At 38.7% G+C, this 17,694-nt stretch overlaps 1 protein-coding gene across 3 annotated transcripts in view; it reads left to right on the top strand.

Moving 5' to 3' along the window:
• The window catches only part of PNT1 (mannosyltransferase family protein), a 52,532-nt gene that overhangs the window by 5,999 nt on the left and 28,839 nt on the right, over positions 1-17,694 (top strand). For 2 of the 3 annotated variants that reach the window (XM_088971869.1, XM_088971870.1), the window contains one exon: positions 13,985-14,257. In XM_088971869.1, coding sequence (XP_088827995.1) covers positions 13,996-14,257 — 262 coding nt within the window. In that variant the 5' untranslated portion in view covers positions 13,985-13,995. The remainder of the gene's footprint in view (positions 1-13,984; positions 14,258-17,694) is intronic. The other variant, XM_088971871.1, reaches the window with a different exon arrangement.

The raw sequence follows: 17,694 nt of genomic DNA, 5'->3' as shown, positions 1-17,694 counted from the left end.
AGTTGGGGTTGGATCACTGCTCTATGTTCATTAGGAAAAGAGGAGGAAGAGGGTGAGGAGGTGGATTTCCACCTTCCCTTGTTTTCTGTTGATATTTTGATTCATTTTACATTTTCCTGTTTTTTTTTTTTTTTTTTGTGGTAAAAATCCCTGTAGTTTTAGTTTCATGGTGATGGTGAATCTAATAAAATTCTATCTTGGCATCGAAAGCATATGTTTTTCCTAATTTTGATTTATTATACTATTATGAGAAAGTGCTATGAGAGTTGCAACGAGTCAAGGAGGAAATTATGAGCAGTCACTGGGGAGTTGAAGGATTACGGTTTTCTTTTAACATTATTGATTTCTTGATCTAGAAGCGGTGAAAATGTATAACAGTCACGGTGGTTCATTGGCTGAAATCCCTGAAGCTATTCTCTGAATACTCAGTTGCTGACATTATAAGAAAGTGGCAGGAAGTGGCTCTTACTTCAGTTTGGAAATCTAGGACCAGTACTTATTGAACTCCACCAGAGCTTGGGTATATTAAACTCAACTTTGATGGTAGCAGCAGTGCAAACCTTGGTCCCTCAGGTGTAGGAGGTGTGTTCCAGAATGAAGTAGGGCATGTGCTGGCTCTGTTTTCAGGTTCGATTGGTTTTGGGGATTCCCTAAAAGTTGAAGTGTTGGCATTCTTGGAAGGTGTATCTAGAGCAAAGGAGCTGAACGTGCATAAATTGATCATTGAAGTTGATTCAAAATTGGTCACCAAGCAGCTTCTAAATAAAGGGAATGATTTGTGGATTTATAACATTGATTTCAAAAGGTTTAAATGGCTGACCAGGGGTATGGATATTAAAATTCAATGGCTGCAAAGGGTGGCTAATAGCATGGATGATTCTATGGCAAAACAAGGGGTTGAGAGGACTGAAATGTTTTGGGCTAAGTTGTAATTATTCTTATAGTTGTGGAGATAAGCTGTTTTATTTCCACTCTATACTGTACTCCTTGTAATCTTCTTTAATTTTAATGCAAGCTTAGGTTATTGATAAAAATTGAAGTAGGTTCTTCTTTTTCCTTTTTTTCCTGATTTTATGGACGTTTTTGTGTAAATTTTGTGAAGTGAGTTGGTTTTAACAAGAGGGGCTAAATTTGTAGTTTCTTGATTTGTTTTGATATTTTTAGAGTTTTAAGATTGGATTTAGTGATTAGTTTGGAAAAGAGGTTCAGGTCTTTTAGTGGTTTAGGAATTTAGTTTTAAACACTTGTGAGATTTGGAGCAAAATTTGGCAGGAAGATGACTTGTTTTCTTTGCATGTAATGGTGTGCTTTTTTATTTTTTTATGTACTAGTAAGTGTGCACATGCTTTGCATGTGGCAATTTTTGATGATGACGATGACGATGATGATGATGATAGAGTGCAAGGAGATGGAGATGGAGGAGGTTTTTGAACAGCAGTTGACATGGAGGAGCTCTTTGAAGGCTGAAGCAAAGAAGTTATTTTTCAAAAGAACTAGAGTGCAAGGAAAGGTCACTCTAAAGGTGAGAGAATTGAAGAAGGCCATGATTCTTTTCTACTGGGAGGGACTGATGTGGTTGAATGGCTTCAATGATTTGTAGAGGGAGCTCTTTCTACCAGCAAAGAGATAGGATTGGAAAAGCTCGAAAGAAGGAGAAAGGAGGAAATACTTAGCTGAGAGAAAGTGTAATATCAAAGGCAGTTTTTTGGTTGTGATGGAGTTCTTTGGACAAAAGAAAAGACAACTTATCTGCATTCCTGAAGGAAGAAAAGGATTAATCTGGGCGGAGATTAATAGTCTATTGCAGGAGTTCCTGAACTTGAAGAGTGAAGAGAGAGGCTCGAAACAATCCTTGGTAGAAATGGAGGCTTCTTTCTCTGAAAAAGAACAGGGAGCAACAGATTTTCTGGTGAGTGCTTTGGGTGCTAGAAAATTAGCCTATAGAGAGGAGAAGGCAGATTGGGGAAAGAAGCTAATGGCAGTACTGAAAAAGGAACCAAGGGATTGGGGGAAAATAGCTGTATACTTAATTAAAAATTTAAAACTGAAGGGTCCTATCTTGATCACTCCATTTGAAGAGTGTAAAGCATTAATTGATTTATCGGAAGATGAAGTCGAAATCAGTACTTTGAATGTGCAGACAGCTGAAGGAAATGCTACAGTCATGAACTGGTTCCCTGGTTCAAACTCAAAGGGCTTGGCATTGGTAGATGGAATCAGAGTGAGGATTGCTGGCTTGTCGTTCCATCTGCGGAAGAAGGAGGCTTTTGAGTCCATTGCTTCTCTATGTAAGGAAAAAAGGGTTGGTGTATTCCTACTAGACCTTAGATCAGCAACTATTAGATTGAGTGGAGTTAAGCCAGAAGAAATCCCTAAGAAGATTGAAATTTTCTCTGTTAACTGTTTTTACTCAGCTTGGCTTCTCTCTTTCATTGAAGCTTCACTCAGGAGGAAGTCCAGAAGGGAGGAGGAAGAGGAGGTGGAAGAAGAATACATACGTGGAAATCAGGGATTGGCGGATTTGAAAATGGTTGAGGTTTACACAGTTTTAGAGAGTCCTGGAAAGAAGAATGCAAAAGGTGAGATTGCAAGGAAATTCCATGAGCGTGCAAGACAAGTTAAAGACACAGATAGGGGCAGGTCCTATGCCCAAGCTTTGACAGGTGGAGCATTAAATGAGCCATCTGTTAGAGGGGCTCACTTTTTGAGCAAAACCAGGCCAAGTGTTGAACTGGGTAACTTGAAGAGACTCAAACCAAAGCTCACAGAATTTCAGTAATGGGCTAAATTGAGTGGCACATGGGTTTGGGCCTTTGGACAATTCAAAGAATTTCAGTAATGGGCTTTTAAATGGGTCATCACCTAGTATTTTAAGGCTTAAGGAAGGGGCTGGGCCAAAGGAAATAAGGGCATCAGGTGATCACTTAAATGGTCACCAAGGCTGGATTGAAGGTGATAGACTAGTGTTTAAGTCTATCATCTTCTAACTCGAGACCTGACTTGAAGAGGGGGGGGGGTGTTCGAACACAACAGTGGCGGAGAAGTTCAGTTGGAGGCCGAGACTAGTCTCCTATTCCACGACCTCGGAGCGTACAAATCCAAAGTTTGATCGGTGGAGGTCTGATGACGATGGTTTTGATTCAGAGTGGGTAAACTGTGAAGAAGAAAAGGAAGATGATGAGGTTCTCCTCGAAAGTTCCAGTATAGGAAGTTTGAGAAGCAGGTACTCGAAAAGCTCATCTATAGTGGGTATAGACCTTGGAACAAGACTTCTTTTTGGAGAAGATTTTACCCCTGAGCCTATAAACTCTTTGGAGCTGTTGAAGAGCTTGGGAATGGGAGGCAGTATTTCGAGGGAGGTGAACGTCTTGACCAAATTCAGAGAAGAACCTGCCCCACATCTAGATCAAGGTCAAGCTGTCAACAGTTTGAGTATATTGTCTCCCAAGTCAAATGGCAAAGAAATAGGCAATCCCTGCTTCCCTGTTAGTGCAAACACAGGTTGATCCTAAGGAGACTTCTCCCAGCAAACTCCCTCAGAACCTAGGCAGAAATGGTAACATCTCAGGTTTTGATGTGTCTAGTTTGTTTTGTCTTGATTCTTGTATTCCTCGAGTTTTTGATACTAGTCTGCCCCCTTCCTCAGTTGTTGTTTTGTCTCAGCCCGCAGGTGAAGCTGACACTCATCCAAAAGCTGCCTATCTTTGTGATTCAATTGAAGTAACAGAGATGTTAAAGGATGTGGAGGCCTTGATGATACTGCAGATGAAAGAGAAAGGATTTGGGTATTAATCTTGCAGATCTTTAGACTCTTGGTAGAGGAGGAATTAGGGGAGAATTTTGAAAAGGAATAAGAGGGTGACACTCCAGTTCCTATTTCCTAGGTAAGGGGAAGGGAGGGAGAAAGGGTAAAAACGGATGAAAAAACAACAAAGAGAAGAAATAGGAAGAAAAGTCAAAAAAAGAAAAGAGCGGAAGAACAAGATAAATCGAAGAAAAAGCTTGAAGGAGGGACACCTAAAAGGAGGAAGAAGAAATTGAGTGAAGAGGAGAGATTGAGGTGTGAATTGGACTATGATAAGGGGTGTTCTAGGAGAAAAGGAAGGTAGTCAGGTTAGCAAAAGGTGGTTTCTAGGGTTACTCATAAGTTAGGTTCTCAATGAAGATTATTAGTTGGAACGTAAGGGGATTGGGGAATTCGAGGAAGAGAAGAGTGATAAGGGAAATGCTCAAAAAAGAAAAGCCAGATATTGTGTTGATTCAGGAATCAAAACTATCAGAGGTGGATAGGAGATGGGTGAGAAGTATTTGGTTGGCTAGAGGGCTGAGTCGGGCTTTTGCATAGTCTTGGGGGGCCTCAGGGGATATTCTGACAATTTGGAAAAACGAGGATTTGGACTGTACAAAAGAATTAATTGGTAACTATACTGTTATAGTGAAATTCAAAAGAAGAATTGATGGATTGGAATGGGCTTTAACAAATGTTTATGGGCCAAATTCGTATAGAGAAAGGGAGGGGTTTTGGGAGGAATTAGCAGCTATAAGGGGATTGTGGGAGGAGATTTTAATGTCATCAGGTTTGTAACTGAAACAAATAACCCCAACCATAGGATCACCTCAAGTATGTGGAAGTTCAACTGTTTTGTGGATTCTTTTGAATTGAGGGAGCTACTGTTGGTGCAAGCTCATTTTTACCTAGTCTAATTTTCAGGAAGAACCACTTTGTCGTGAGCTAGACAAATTTTTATTCTCTTCATATTGGGAGGAAGTATGGGGTGGTTTGTTGATGAGGGTACTACCTAGACCTACACAGGATCATTGTTCAATTAGACTATCCCAAGAAAGACTAGGAGGAGGACATTGCCCCTTTAGATTTGAAAACATGTGGCTGTTACATCCAAACTTTCAAAAGAAAGTGAAAGAATGGTGGGAAGAGGATCAGTTGGAGTTTAGATGGAAGGGATATAGATTTTATAAGAAGTTACAAAAGCTTAAAGCCAAGATCAAAGCTTGGAACAAAGAAGAGTTTGGTAGAACTGAAGACAAAAAGGAGACTATTGGTAAAAGGATTCAAGAACTTGATGTTGCTGAGGCAGAGAGAGGATTGAGGCGTGAAGAAAGGGAAGAGAGATGGAAGTTGAAACAAGATTTGGAGAAAATTCTCAGGAAAGAAGAGATAAGCTGGAGACAAAAATCAAGATGTAAGTGGTTGAAGGAAGGAGATGGTAATACAAGATTTTTCCATAGCTTGGCAAGTGGAAAAAAGAAGAAGAACATAGTGGAAAAGTTTGGAATGGAATGGGGCAATGCTGACAAGGGAGGAAGAGATTGCAAAAGCTTTTGTGGAGCATTTTAAATCCATTCATGACAAGCCTAGTAGATTAAGAGAGATTCTAACTGACTTTGAGTGGCATGTTGGAGAAAGGGAATTGTTGGAACCCCTAGAAAGACCGTTTGAGATTCAAGAATTAAAGGAGACAGTTTTCTTTATGGAAAGGATCAAAAGTCCTAGGCCTGGATGGATTCACTATGGCTTTTTATCAAGATTGTTGGGACATCTTAGGTGATGACCTAGTGGAGTTCTTCTTGGAATTCTTTGAAAGAGGGAAAATAAATGCGGGTGCAAATGCTACTTTCATAGCTTTTATCCCTAAGAAGGTACCTGCAGTTGAGCCCAAGGACTTTAGATTGATCAGTCTGATTGGGAGTTTGTATAAGATCATTTCTAAAGTTCTTGCACTAAGACTCAAGAAAGTCCTTCCTTCCTTAATCTCACTAAATCAAGGGGTCTTTGTGAAAGGGAGACAAATTATTGATCAGATTTTAATAGCCAATGAATGTGTGGATTACAAAAGTAGAAAAGGAGAGAAGGGTTTGATTTGTAAACTTGATTTAGAAAAGGCTTATGATTTGGTGGATTGGGATTTCTTGCTAGAAGTGTTGAAGAATAGAGGCTTTGGGGAGAGATGGTGTAAGTGGATGAAGGGTTGTATTACCTTTTGTCACTTCTCAATCTTAGTGAATGGAGTAGCTAGGGACTTCTTTCCTACAAAGAGGGGCCTTAGACAAGGAGACCATTTGTCACCTTTCCTATTCACCTTAGTAGTGGATGTACTAAGTGTCTTGATTCCTAGGGCTGACTCAAGAAATCTACTAAAAGGTTGGAGAGTTGGGAGGCAACAAGTGATTGTCACTCACCTATAGTTTGAGGATGATATCATTCTCTTTTGTGAAGGGGAAATTGAGGAGGTGGATAATTTGAGATTGGTGGTGATGCATTATGAAAGTCTCCAATCTGAAAATCAATTGGAACAAGAGTTGTGTAGTGGGGGTGAATTTACGGGATGATGAAGTGTAGTTGGTGACTAGGGCTTTAGGTTGTGAGGTAAGTGGTTGGCCTCTGGTATATTTAGGTTTGCCCTTGGGGGGAAATCCTAGAACATAAAACTTTTGGTACCTAGTTTTAGAAAGATTCACTAAGAAGCTAGCAGGGTGGAAGAGAAGTTATATCTTACTAGGGGGTATAATCACTTTAATCAAGTCCACTATGGGCAACCTTTCGGTGTATTTTTTGTCTACCTTTAAGCTTCTTGCCAAGGTTGCCAATAAGTTGGAAAAGTTCATGAGAGATTTTCTGTGGGAACCGGGTGACTCAAAAAAGGACCATTTAGTGAAGTGGAAAGTAGTTTCTAGGAAAAAGGAAGGGGGGTGGTGTCTAGGAATTGCCAATTCCTGATTAAGAAATGTAGCTTTGTTAGGAAAGTGGTTGTGGAGATTTCCTTTGGAGCACGATATTTTGTGGCACTTGGTGGTGTAAAGTATTCATGGGATGGCAGCTAATGGATGGGATGCTAGCGTCGACCCTAGGGCTTCTCATTTCTCCCCTTGGAAATAAATTTTTGGAGTCTTGCCTTCTTTTCAGCCTTTCATCAGATTTGTGAAGGGATGAGAGATCCATCGTATGGATGCCCAAAGATTGCAGAATAAGGGGCGAATTTCAAAAATTTTTCTCTCCCTTCAACTTGGAACCGCATTCCCTATTTAGAAAATCATATTTTCAAGGATCATTCTTGAACCATAAACTGAACCAGATCTGAACCAAAAAGGAGTAGGAGAGGATTATACCTGATACGGAGAAATAGTATCCCCCAACGAAGGTGCTCATGCCCAAGGAAGGATCCAAAGACTGATCCCACTGAAGATGGCGTAGTGCAGGATGGAGCAGATTCAACAGTGTTCTTCTCCAAGAACTCTGTCCTTCGCAAGAATCAGCAGGATGACACGTGAGCACAGCTTCCTATCAATTCTTTCTCAAAGAACTGATGTCAAGATCGAACCTTGACTTCTCCCACAACTGGAGATCGAACTGGCAAATAGGGCGGCATGAACAGGGAGGCGACAAGAAAGAATACTGCAGGGATGCTTAATTCTTCATTCTTTTGATTTCAGCATTAAAGAAGATCTGAATGAATCATACTCAAGGCTGCCACTCCCTCCTTCTTTTGTTAACCTAAAAGATCAACTCCTAATCCTATCAGGAGCTGCTTATCCAAATCGTATTTGGATCAACCTTCTCTTTAGGTGATAAGGATAAACCCTTATCTTATCTGAAGATTAGATCAACTTTCTCCTAATCTCATTAGGAGGTTTCTAGATCTGAATCACATTCAGATTTGGACTCTTTGAGTGGATTGGGTCAAGACCCTATCCTATCAGCTAATCCATCTCAGATTCGCCCCATAATTAACTAATTAAATATCCCAGTTCGAAATGGGCTTTAGGCCCATTAAGCTTATGTGCTCACTTAACCTTCCTAACTACTACCCAATTGGGCTTCCTTGTATGGCGTGGGACCCAAGCATTGATCTACACATCAGCCACATGGGTTCGGCCCAGCCTTTGTTACAAGGCCTGGTCGAATACACTGTTATGGACAGTGCACTCCTTGAAACCCATCAAATGGGCTCTATGGGCCCAACACTTACCCTAAGTGGTCCCTGGCCCAAGCCACCTTGTAACACCCAGGGACTGTGGGCAGATGCAAGATTAGCCCATTAGGTATTATCCTCAATGGTCTTACACTTAACCTATCAGCCCATAATGATCATACACTGCCCGACAAGAGAGGACCTCTCCCTTGGCTGCAGGAACAGTGTTGCACTCTCTGCTTACATGGATCCCGGGAATTAAAACCTTCTTGCAAACATTTTAGAAACCATAATATATATACTTTTATATCTCATATAAAATATATTTTGCAAAACAAATCTCAACGATTGAAATCGGCTGCCGGCAGTCTTGGTTTCCATCAGTGAGAGTGCATCCCCGATCATTACCTTTGTCCGACAAAGGGGCTGATCCTGTTACTATGATCACCCACTCAGATGAATTCTCAGACTGTCCCAACATACCCAGGTTTTGACCCTCGCTAAGGATCTCACTGATTGGTATATCAAAGAGAGCTCAATCCGACACCTAGTGCAGTATCATAATCGAGTCTAGGGGTCGGGTGTAACTTTCCAGTTTTGCCCATCAATCTCCAAGGTCTAGGGCAATACTGGAAATTTGGTCCAGTTCAAAGATTCAATTAATCCTACACTGTATGTGCCTAGGGTCTCACCCTGGCAACTGAGACAGGCCACCCCAACCGACTTGGTGGCACTACAGTGTCAGCCTTGTCAGGATAGGTCTCCCCAGACCGACCCATTGGCTGTGAACATTCTAAACTAACACGAGTCTCATTAAGTGTACAGTTTAAGGGTATTACACAGAAACATACCAAGGGAACATGAATCAAATATGCACTTTTATTCATTTACAATAAACTCATAAAGTACATCATTTTGATTGAAGCTAAGGGCATACAAAACTGTCTAACAATTTGATGTGTGCTTAGGTAATAAAATTCTGTTTTGGGAGGACCTTTGGCTTGGCAACACCCCCCTTAAGGATAGATTCCCAGTAATGTATTATCTTTCCCTTAATAAATTCAAAACCATCTCCTCACTTTGTGTGTCTGAGGGGACTTGGGATTTGGGTTTGAGAATAGGGTTGAGGGATTCAGAATTGGCTTTTGCAGATGAGTTATTCACTGTGTTGAATTCAGTTTTCCTAGATCTTTCCTGCCCAGATAATAGAGTTTGGAAAGAGTCCTCTTCAGGGACTTTCTCTTGATCATCTTTTTTCAACGCCTTAGTTCAGTCTTCTTTTGTGTCTTGTCTCTTTTCTTGCTAAAGAAATCTGGTATTCTCCTGTGCCGCCAAAGGTTAGGGCTTTTTACCGGGAAGTGATTCTTCAAAAGATCAATATTGTGCTTGTACTTCAAAGAAAAAGTCCAGACTGGAGCCTTTTTTTTGACAAATGAGTGAAATTTTATTAAACTAGCTAATAAGAGTTACATGCAACCCGTGGAAAGGCACGAGATGCGACTTTTCCTTTACAGCTAATTACAGAAATATAAGTACAAAAGAACTTACACTGAAGCCCAAAATAAAGTATCCTGGGAAACCCCTTGTTTTGAAAGTGAATCAGCCAATGAGTTTGCTGATCTGCCTACCCACTGAACTCTGATTGTCATATTCCTTGTTAACCATTTAACCTTTTTGAGAAGATCTCTAAAACCCCAAATCATAGTGTTTGGATCATTCAGCCAACCCACTATCACCTGGGAATCTCCTTCAATAATCAGATGCTCTATACATGGCTGATTTGCAAGCTGGATTCCTTGTACAACAGCCAGTAATTCGGCCCTTAAAGAGTCTCCCACACCCGTAGGACCTGGGTACAAAGATATCATGTTACTATCTTTGTTTCTCAGCTCTCCTCCTATGCCTGAAGGTCCTGGATTTTCTCGGCTACTAACATCAAAGTTTAGCTTGATAAACTCCTCCCCTGGTGGCATCCCTTCAACCCCATGTCTGTCCTTCCTAGTAGAAGTATTAGCCACTATTAATCATCTTCTCCATAGGTCATAAAAGGAGTATGCATCAAAGATCTTCAGAGTTTTCAGCCACTGAATTGCCCTTGTCAAAATACATTCCTTAACTTCTGAGAAGCTCTTTTCTTTTTCACAAAAGATTTTGGTGTCCCTTCCCCAAACTGTCCACAACAAAGCTGCTCTTATGCACTTCCACATAATTCTCTCTCTCTTTGTGTGCCATTCAAAAACAGACGGACTAAACAACAAACTAGTATCAGATGGTAGGTTCTACCTACACTCAAACAACGTAAGAATCCAATTCTATAAAGTTGTAGCAAAGGAGCAAGAGATCAGTAAGTGGTGACGATCATCATTCTGAGATTTACAAAGAACACACCAATTAGGGGATAAGCACCAACTTGGTCTTCTCTTTTGTAGGTTTTCAAAGGTGTTAATCTTACCATAATAAACTTCCCAACAAAAAACAACAATCTTTGGGGGAATGGGCCTAGTCCAAAATTCTTTAACTAGGAAATTTTGAGGTGCAGAAGTGGAACAAAGGGACTTGAAGAAAGAGGAGCAAGTTAACAAACCTTTCGGGTTAGGGGTCCAAATTCTTGTGTCAGGTTTGAGGGGATCTATACAAATAGATTCAAGTGAAGACAATAAATCTGAAACACAAGCACTTTCATCATTACATAACCCTCTACAGAAACCAAAATCCTAGTTTAGGGCCATAGAAGAATCTGAGTAGGAAATAAAACTAGAAACTGACTCTTCCTTATAAAGGGAAAGAGAGTAAAGAGAGGGAAAAGGTCTTTAGAGGTTGGTTTCCCACTCAAATGTCTTCCCAAAAAAGAACATTGTGTCCAGAATTAACATCATACTTGACCATATTGAGAAAATGGGGTAGAATTCCATGAATGGCCTTCTAGGGTGTTGCAAGAGTCACCCGTTAAGATACCCCGACATCCCAACTGTTCAGCAAATAGCCATGAATACTATTCACCACCTTGTGCCACAACCTCTCTCTCTCTCTAATGGCCATCTCCAAAGCCACTTCCCTAGTAAAGCTTCATTCTTAAGAACTAGATTTCCCAATCCTAATCCCCCTTCTTCCTAACTCCTACTGACTATCTTCCACCTAATCGAGTGATCCTTCTTCTCTTCCACTGACTCCCACAAGAAATCCCTCATCACCTTTTCTAGCTTCTTAGCTTCCCTTGAGGGTATCTTGAATACAGAAAGAAAACAAACCGGAAGACTAGCAAGTGTCGCCCTAATCAAGGTCACTCTACCCCTATCGATATGTAACTTTTTTTCCAAGCAATCAACCTCTTTTCAAACTTTTCCATAAGTGGATATCAGAACCGACTTTTTTCCCAAGCAGCCAGACTGGAGCCTTTCCCCACATGTCTGTTACCTTTGCTTAAAAAATGGTGAGACAATGATTCATCTTTTAATTTCTTGTCCTTTTTCTTATTATTTGTGGGATTGATTCTCTTCTTTGTTTGGTTATAGATGGAACCCCCCTCGGGTGTGTTGAACCTTTTTAACTCTTGCTTCTTCCGACAACCAAAGAAAAGGGGTAGGGTAATGTGGAGAATAACAAGAGCAGCCATCCTATGGTCAATTTGGGAAGAGAAAAACAATAGGATCTTCCTAGGGCAAGAAAAATCCAAGGAAGCACTTGTGGAGTTTGTCACCATCAAGGTTATGCATTGGCTAAAAGTACATCATATCTTCAAGGACTTCTCCTCAACTGGCTTAATTAGAAATTGGAGTGCTATAGCTGTATCATCGACTTCCTCCCCTTTGGTACAAGAATGTTGGGTATCACCAACTCAGTTCAAGGTGAAGATAAACTTTGATGGAAGTTCCTTGGGTAATCCAGGTCAGTTAGGAATTGGGGGTGTGTACAGAAACGAGGAAGGAAAAGTCTTGGTCCTTTACTCGGGCCCAATTGGGGTGGGAGATTCGTTAAGGGCAGAAGTAGTGGCTTTGCTTCAAGGTTTGAAACTAGTGAAACAATGGGGAATGCAACAATTAGAAGTGGAAGCAGACTCCAAGCTGGTAGGTAATAGGGTGGATGCAAGCTGGAAACCTGGGAGTGTGGTCTCTTAGACAGCCTCTAAGAGAGATTATTAGCTTAGCAGGGGAGATTGGGGTGCATTTTAAATGGGTAAAAAGGTCAGCAAATGGAATGGCTACACTTCAGCTAAGCAAGGAGTTACTAGGGAGGCTTTGTTTTGGGCCTGTTTGTAAGTTTTTGTTTTTCTTTTCCATCCATTTTGTGTGTGGTAAGCCTATAATCTTTTCAATTCTCTAATGAAATTTACCGTTTCCTATAAAAAAATGATGATAGTAAATAATACGTTTCCAAAGTCATCTACAATTCCTTTATATTTTCATGTCTATAAAAACTATTTTATTTGTCATACTTATTTTTGTTTATTATGATGAATATACAATATTGGAGATGTGCCCAAGTGTTTTCTACAAACTTTTTGTATTTCTTATGCTTTTGTATGTTATTATCTTTTTTTTTTTTAATTTTATTATTATTTAATCAGGAAATCTGTGGTTGACACATTTTACCCAAGAGGTTGAGTTGTTGACTCACCACCAAACAGGGAAAAAAACTCCATTTTTGTCTTGGTTTTAAATTTGTATTTTTTCTTCAATAAAAACAATTACTATTTCTCACACATTTTTCCTTAATATGGTTAATTAATATAGAATTCAATGAAAGAATGGGAGTTAATACCCTAAATATAGGACTTAATGAGAGGGAATTGAATGGGGAGAAATGTAGTTCAAATTACATTTTGTGCCCTCACAAGTAGAGAGGGGCCAAATTAAAAAATAAGGGTATTCTAATAAAAATATGACTAAATGAATGTTAGTGGGAATTAATACCTTAAATATAAGACTTAACGAGGGAATTTGAATCAGAAACGTGGTTGTTCAAGTTACATTTTTGTCGTTACAATTAGATAGGGACTGACTTAAAAAACTGAGGTATTTTAGTCAAACAGAAGTTCCACACTATCATTCCACACCTTTAATAGTAATATAGATTTCTTCAAAAGAGAAGATTCCAGGATTTGTTATTGAAATTATGGGTTTTCTTGGTTTTTTCAAGCTTTTGATTGATTTTTTTTGGATATTTAGTGTTGAATTTGGTCTTTTGTTGTACCTCTGGGTCAATGTTTAGTTCAATTACAGCATTACTAAAAACCATTCCAGTAGCCTATGGTTCTCTTTTTAGAATATTCTGGGTAGAAATGGTGTATTTGGGTAAATTGTTTTTCAATTTCTATCCTTCTTTATCTTCACAAAAAGTTTTTTGTTGTTTAATTTTGAGATTTGTGGAATTGATTTGGATGTCAAGTGTAGAATAAAGGTTCAGAGACAAAAAGGTTCTTAACTTCCTACAACATTAACTAAATTTTGTATTGTAACATTGCATTTATTTTCTTAATATAATATGTTTTAAAAAAGGAGACTAAAGCTTGTCATAGATGGTTATAATCAATTTTCTGAAGTTCCATAGCGAATTAGTTCTCTAATAATAGATACCCTTGAGTTGTTTTTCTGAAGTTCCATAGTGAATTAATTCTCTAATAATAGATACCGTTGAATTGTCCAAAATGCTTTCTTCAAGAGGTGGAATTCCTACACAATCATGAAGATAATTTGGTAGTGGACTGGATATCCAATGAAGGGATTAATTCCCATCTGTTATTACTACGGTCTCATGATTTACCATCTAGTTTACTATCTTTTCTTGTAGCAGACAGCTGCTTTCTTCAAGAGGTGGAATTCCTACACAATCATGAAGATAATTTGGTAGTGGACTGGATATCCAATGAAGGGATTAATTCCCATCTGTTATTACTACGGTCTCATGATTTACCATCTAGTTTACTATCTTTTCTTGTAGCAGACAGCTGGATAGTGGATACCTTCTTCAGTAGGCCCTGTTAAATTCTATCTTTATAACAAAATAAAAATGGCTTTTACGTCATTGGGTCTGAAGCTCAGTTTATTCCTTTTGCACAGCTATAATATCGATGAACTTCCGGTCACTTCTTTTGTTTTCAGCTGTTCTTCGAGTAGTTCTGATAATCTATGGTGAATGGCAAGATACCCATATGGAGGTCCGATATACAGATGTTGATTACCTTGTTTTCTCTGATGCGGCATCTCTAATGGCTTCTGGAAAGTCACCTTATGAGAGATCCACATATCGTTATTCACCTTTACTTGCATTTCTGCTCATACCCAATTCGTTTCTTCATCACTCCTGGGGAAAGTTCCTCTTCTCTGCTTCTGGTATTGATATATTTTTTTAAGAGTTCTTATTCATTTGTGGGTGTGCATGTATTAGCTGATGTGTATTACTTGATTAGTCTTTTCTCTGAGTTTGTATTTGTTTTGGTTTATAGTCTCTTGTTGATTACTGTTTCATAAATATTTTCTGTGGCATTTATATGCTACGCATTGTAAATGAGCTTTGGGTTCTTGCAACAAAGGTAGTTAAGAAATAGAGATGGTAACAAATTGATAAACACCGTCTATGATATTCTAAACCTTTTGTGGGTTTAATAGTATAATATGTGATTCTTTAATAGTTTTTTCCACCCCTCCTCAAGGGAGTACACTTCTAGTGCTAAATGCAAGGGAGGTTAAAATAAGAGAAGAGTACATTCAAGAGGAGGGATGATGAATAAACACCCCAAACAGCACAATATAACAAAAGGAAAAACACAGAAGAAAATAAAAAAACAATCTCCATTGCCAGACATCATGTCAAGAATGGACCAAGTACTAGAACCAAAAAGGGTTATGAAATTAGAAAGTTCTGGATGTGCCAAAATCCAGCCCAACATCCTTTTACCCACATCAGCACATAATCTTTTGCAATCTTTTTTTTTTCTTCCATTTAAATTCACTACTTTTTTTTTTCCAAATGTACCAACACAGTGAAAGGAACACAGCTCTAGAGGATTTTTGCCTTCTTAGTTCCATTGAATTCAGCCCAGAAGAAAAGACTTACTGCATATGCTCAGGTCGAAAAATTTTCTTCTAAACAGAAAAACAGTCAACCTGCAATAAACAAACAAATGTTTGGCATCATATATAACACTAACCGTTCAAGTATGATCGTCTTATTTTCATGTGATCTATGGTCTGAATACTATCAAAAGGCACCAACCATGTAAGTGCTTCAACTCTAGGAGGAATAGGATTTCCCATGCATCTTTAATCTTAACAAATTCCAGTTGATTATGAATAATGGCATTATAATAAGACTTAACAGCAAAGAGCCAATTTCATGTACTTCTACCATCTACCATCTAGAACTGAAGGAGAAATATGTTAATATTCAAATTTAACAAAATGATGTGTTCCTCTAATTCTCCATTTGACTATGGCCTTCTAAAATTTAGACACCAAGGAACCCTTTCATTCCTAAATTCTAAGCATTAATTAATTGTAATCATCATTGGAGCTCAACTTGTAAAATCTTTTGTTTTTTGAAGAAGTAAGGTATTTTATTAATGATATAGACAAAAAGCATTACAACTTTAGACCATGTACGCCCCTTGTGTATACAACTTGTTGGCAAGAATTTAACAAGAAAAGAAGACATACACCCCTTGGACATAAGTCACTTTATTTTCTTATACTACTTCAATCATCTTTCTAAAATCAAAATTTTGGACCTTTACCCTCCTTAACTCAATAAGACCCATAAAAGACTGATGAAAATGTATAAATACAATCCCTTTCCAAAGGCATCCAATCCATTGATGTTACTTCCCTAGGATTTGACCCAAATCTCACCACTCCATACTTAAAATCTATTATCCTTTCACCCCAAATCTCCAAGACCATTTTTTCCCATCAAAGCTTTATTTAGAACCCTATTCTTCTAAAACCCAAAGGACCAAATTTCTTAGGCCTACGTCAAGAAGTGTGCTAATTCCAATGCAGACGTGCTGACCAAACAAGGGGTGGGAAGAAATCATTTGTTTTGGGCTTATATGTAATCTTTTATCCTTTTTTAGGGAATTAAGAGAGTTTATCTCCCCCCTGCCTTTATACCTATATCTCATTTTTCATTAATGAAATGTTTCTGTTACTGCTCAAAAAAAAAACGAAAAAGTTTCTTAGGCCTACACACCGAATATCATCATCATCCAAGCCTTGTCCCAGCTATATGGAGTCAGCTACATGAATCCTACTTCGCTAGTCCATTCTTTATACCATATTCATTGTTAAATTATTGGCACCTTTAAATCATTTCTTTATTACTTCTATGTTCTTTTTACTCTACCCCCTTGCCCTTATAGCCCCTTCAACTTGTAAGAAATAATTTCTTGTACGTTTGGTGATGATCTTTTATGCACATGAACAAACCATCTTAGTCTACTTTCTATCATTTTATCACCTATCGGAGCTACTTCTAAGTTCTTAAAATACACATTTTTGCCACACTCATTTTCTGGACATGTTTCTTGAGTATCAAGGCTCTACTCCATACAACATAGCTAGCCTTACAACTATTTTATAGAATTTTCCTTTCAATCTAAGTGGTATTTGTCTATCACATAAAACTCCAAATGCACCCTTCCATTTATCCCCTCCTGCTTTAATTTTATAGGTGACCTCCTTGTCAATCTCTCCCTTGTTATGAATTAACCAAGGTACTAAAAAAGTTGCATTGAGTAATCTCTTGGTCTCCAATCCTAAGTGTACCCTGATTTGCACTCTCATTTTATTAAATTTACATGCCATATATTCTATTTTAGTCCTACTTTAAAATGTATTGTTTCTAAGGCATTTATACATAGGCTTAATTTTGCATTTAATCTTTCATTAGTTTTGTCAATTAAAGTGATGTCATCAACAAACAACATGCACCATGAAATGCCCTGAATATGTTTTGTCAATTCATCCATTGGAAAAAGAACTTGCCAGTTTATTTCCTCTCTTGTTTAGGATCCCCTCTTGAGAGGTTAAGAAGTTAGAAAAATTAATGAGGGAATTTATTTGGGAGCTAGGGGAAATGAAAAAGGATCATTTAGTTAGGTGGGAGATAGTGAATAGGAGTAAGGAGGAGGGTGGGTTGGGTGATTGGGTCTAGGGAATTTAGTTGAAAAGAATGAAGCTTTACTGGGGAAGAGGCTGTGGAGATGGCTGTTGGAGAGACTAGAGAGAGGTTGTGGCACGAGGTGGTGGCTAGTATTCATGGCTGTTTGGAAAATGGTTGAGATGTTGGGGTATCTCATTGAGCAGCAGCCAGCCCTAATAACACCTTGGAAGGCAGTACATGTTATCCTCTCCAAATTTCTCCAGTTTGTCATGTTTGATGTTTGCTCTAGAGATTCAATTATTTTCTGGGAAGATGTTTGGATGGGCAACTTACATCTCAAAGACCTTTTTCGTTCTCTTTACTCCATCTCCTTCTATAAAAAAGAAGTGGTCTCAATATTCTTCCCTTCTCCAGGTTCTCCTCTTTCTTTAAATTGGGATTTTGGTTTCCATAGGGGGTTGTGGGATGATGAGCTTGTCTGTGATTTTGACCTTTTACCTTCCCTTGGTTCTATATGTTTGAACTCTCTTAAGCTACATAGAGGATTTGATCTTTGGTTCCAAAAGGCTCATTTTCTTGTGCTTCCTTTTTCAAATTGTGGTAAAAGAAGTTTGAAGCAGGCCTATTCCCCCCAAAATTGCTGTATTTTGCTAGGAAGTGTACTATGAGT

This window comes from Nelumbo lutea, chromosome 2, assembly GCF_056320005.1.
Source record: "Nelumbo lutea isolate HS-2025 chromosome 2, American lotus-T2T, whole genome shotgun sequence".
NCBI lineage: Eukaryota > Viridiplantae > Streptophyta > Magnoliopsida > Proteales > Nelumbonaceae > Nelumbo > Nelumbo lutea.
This window is presented reverse-complemented; position numbering and strand designations above follow the sequence as displayed.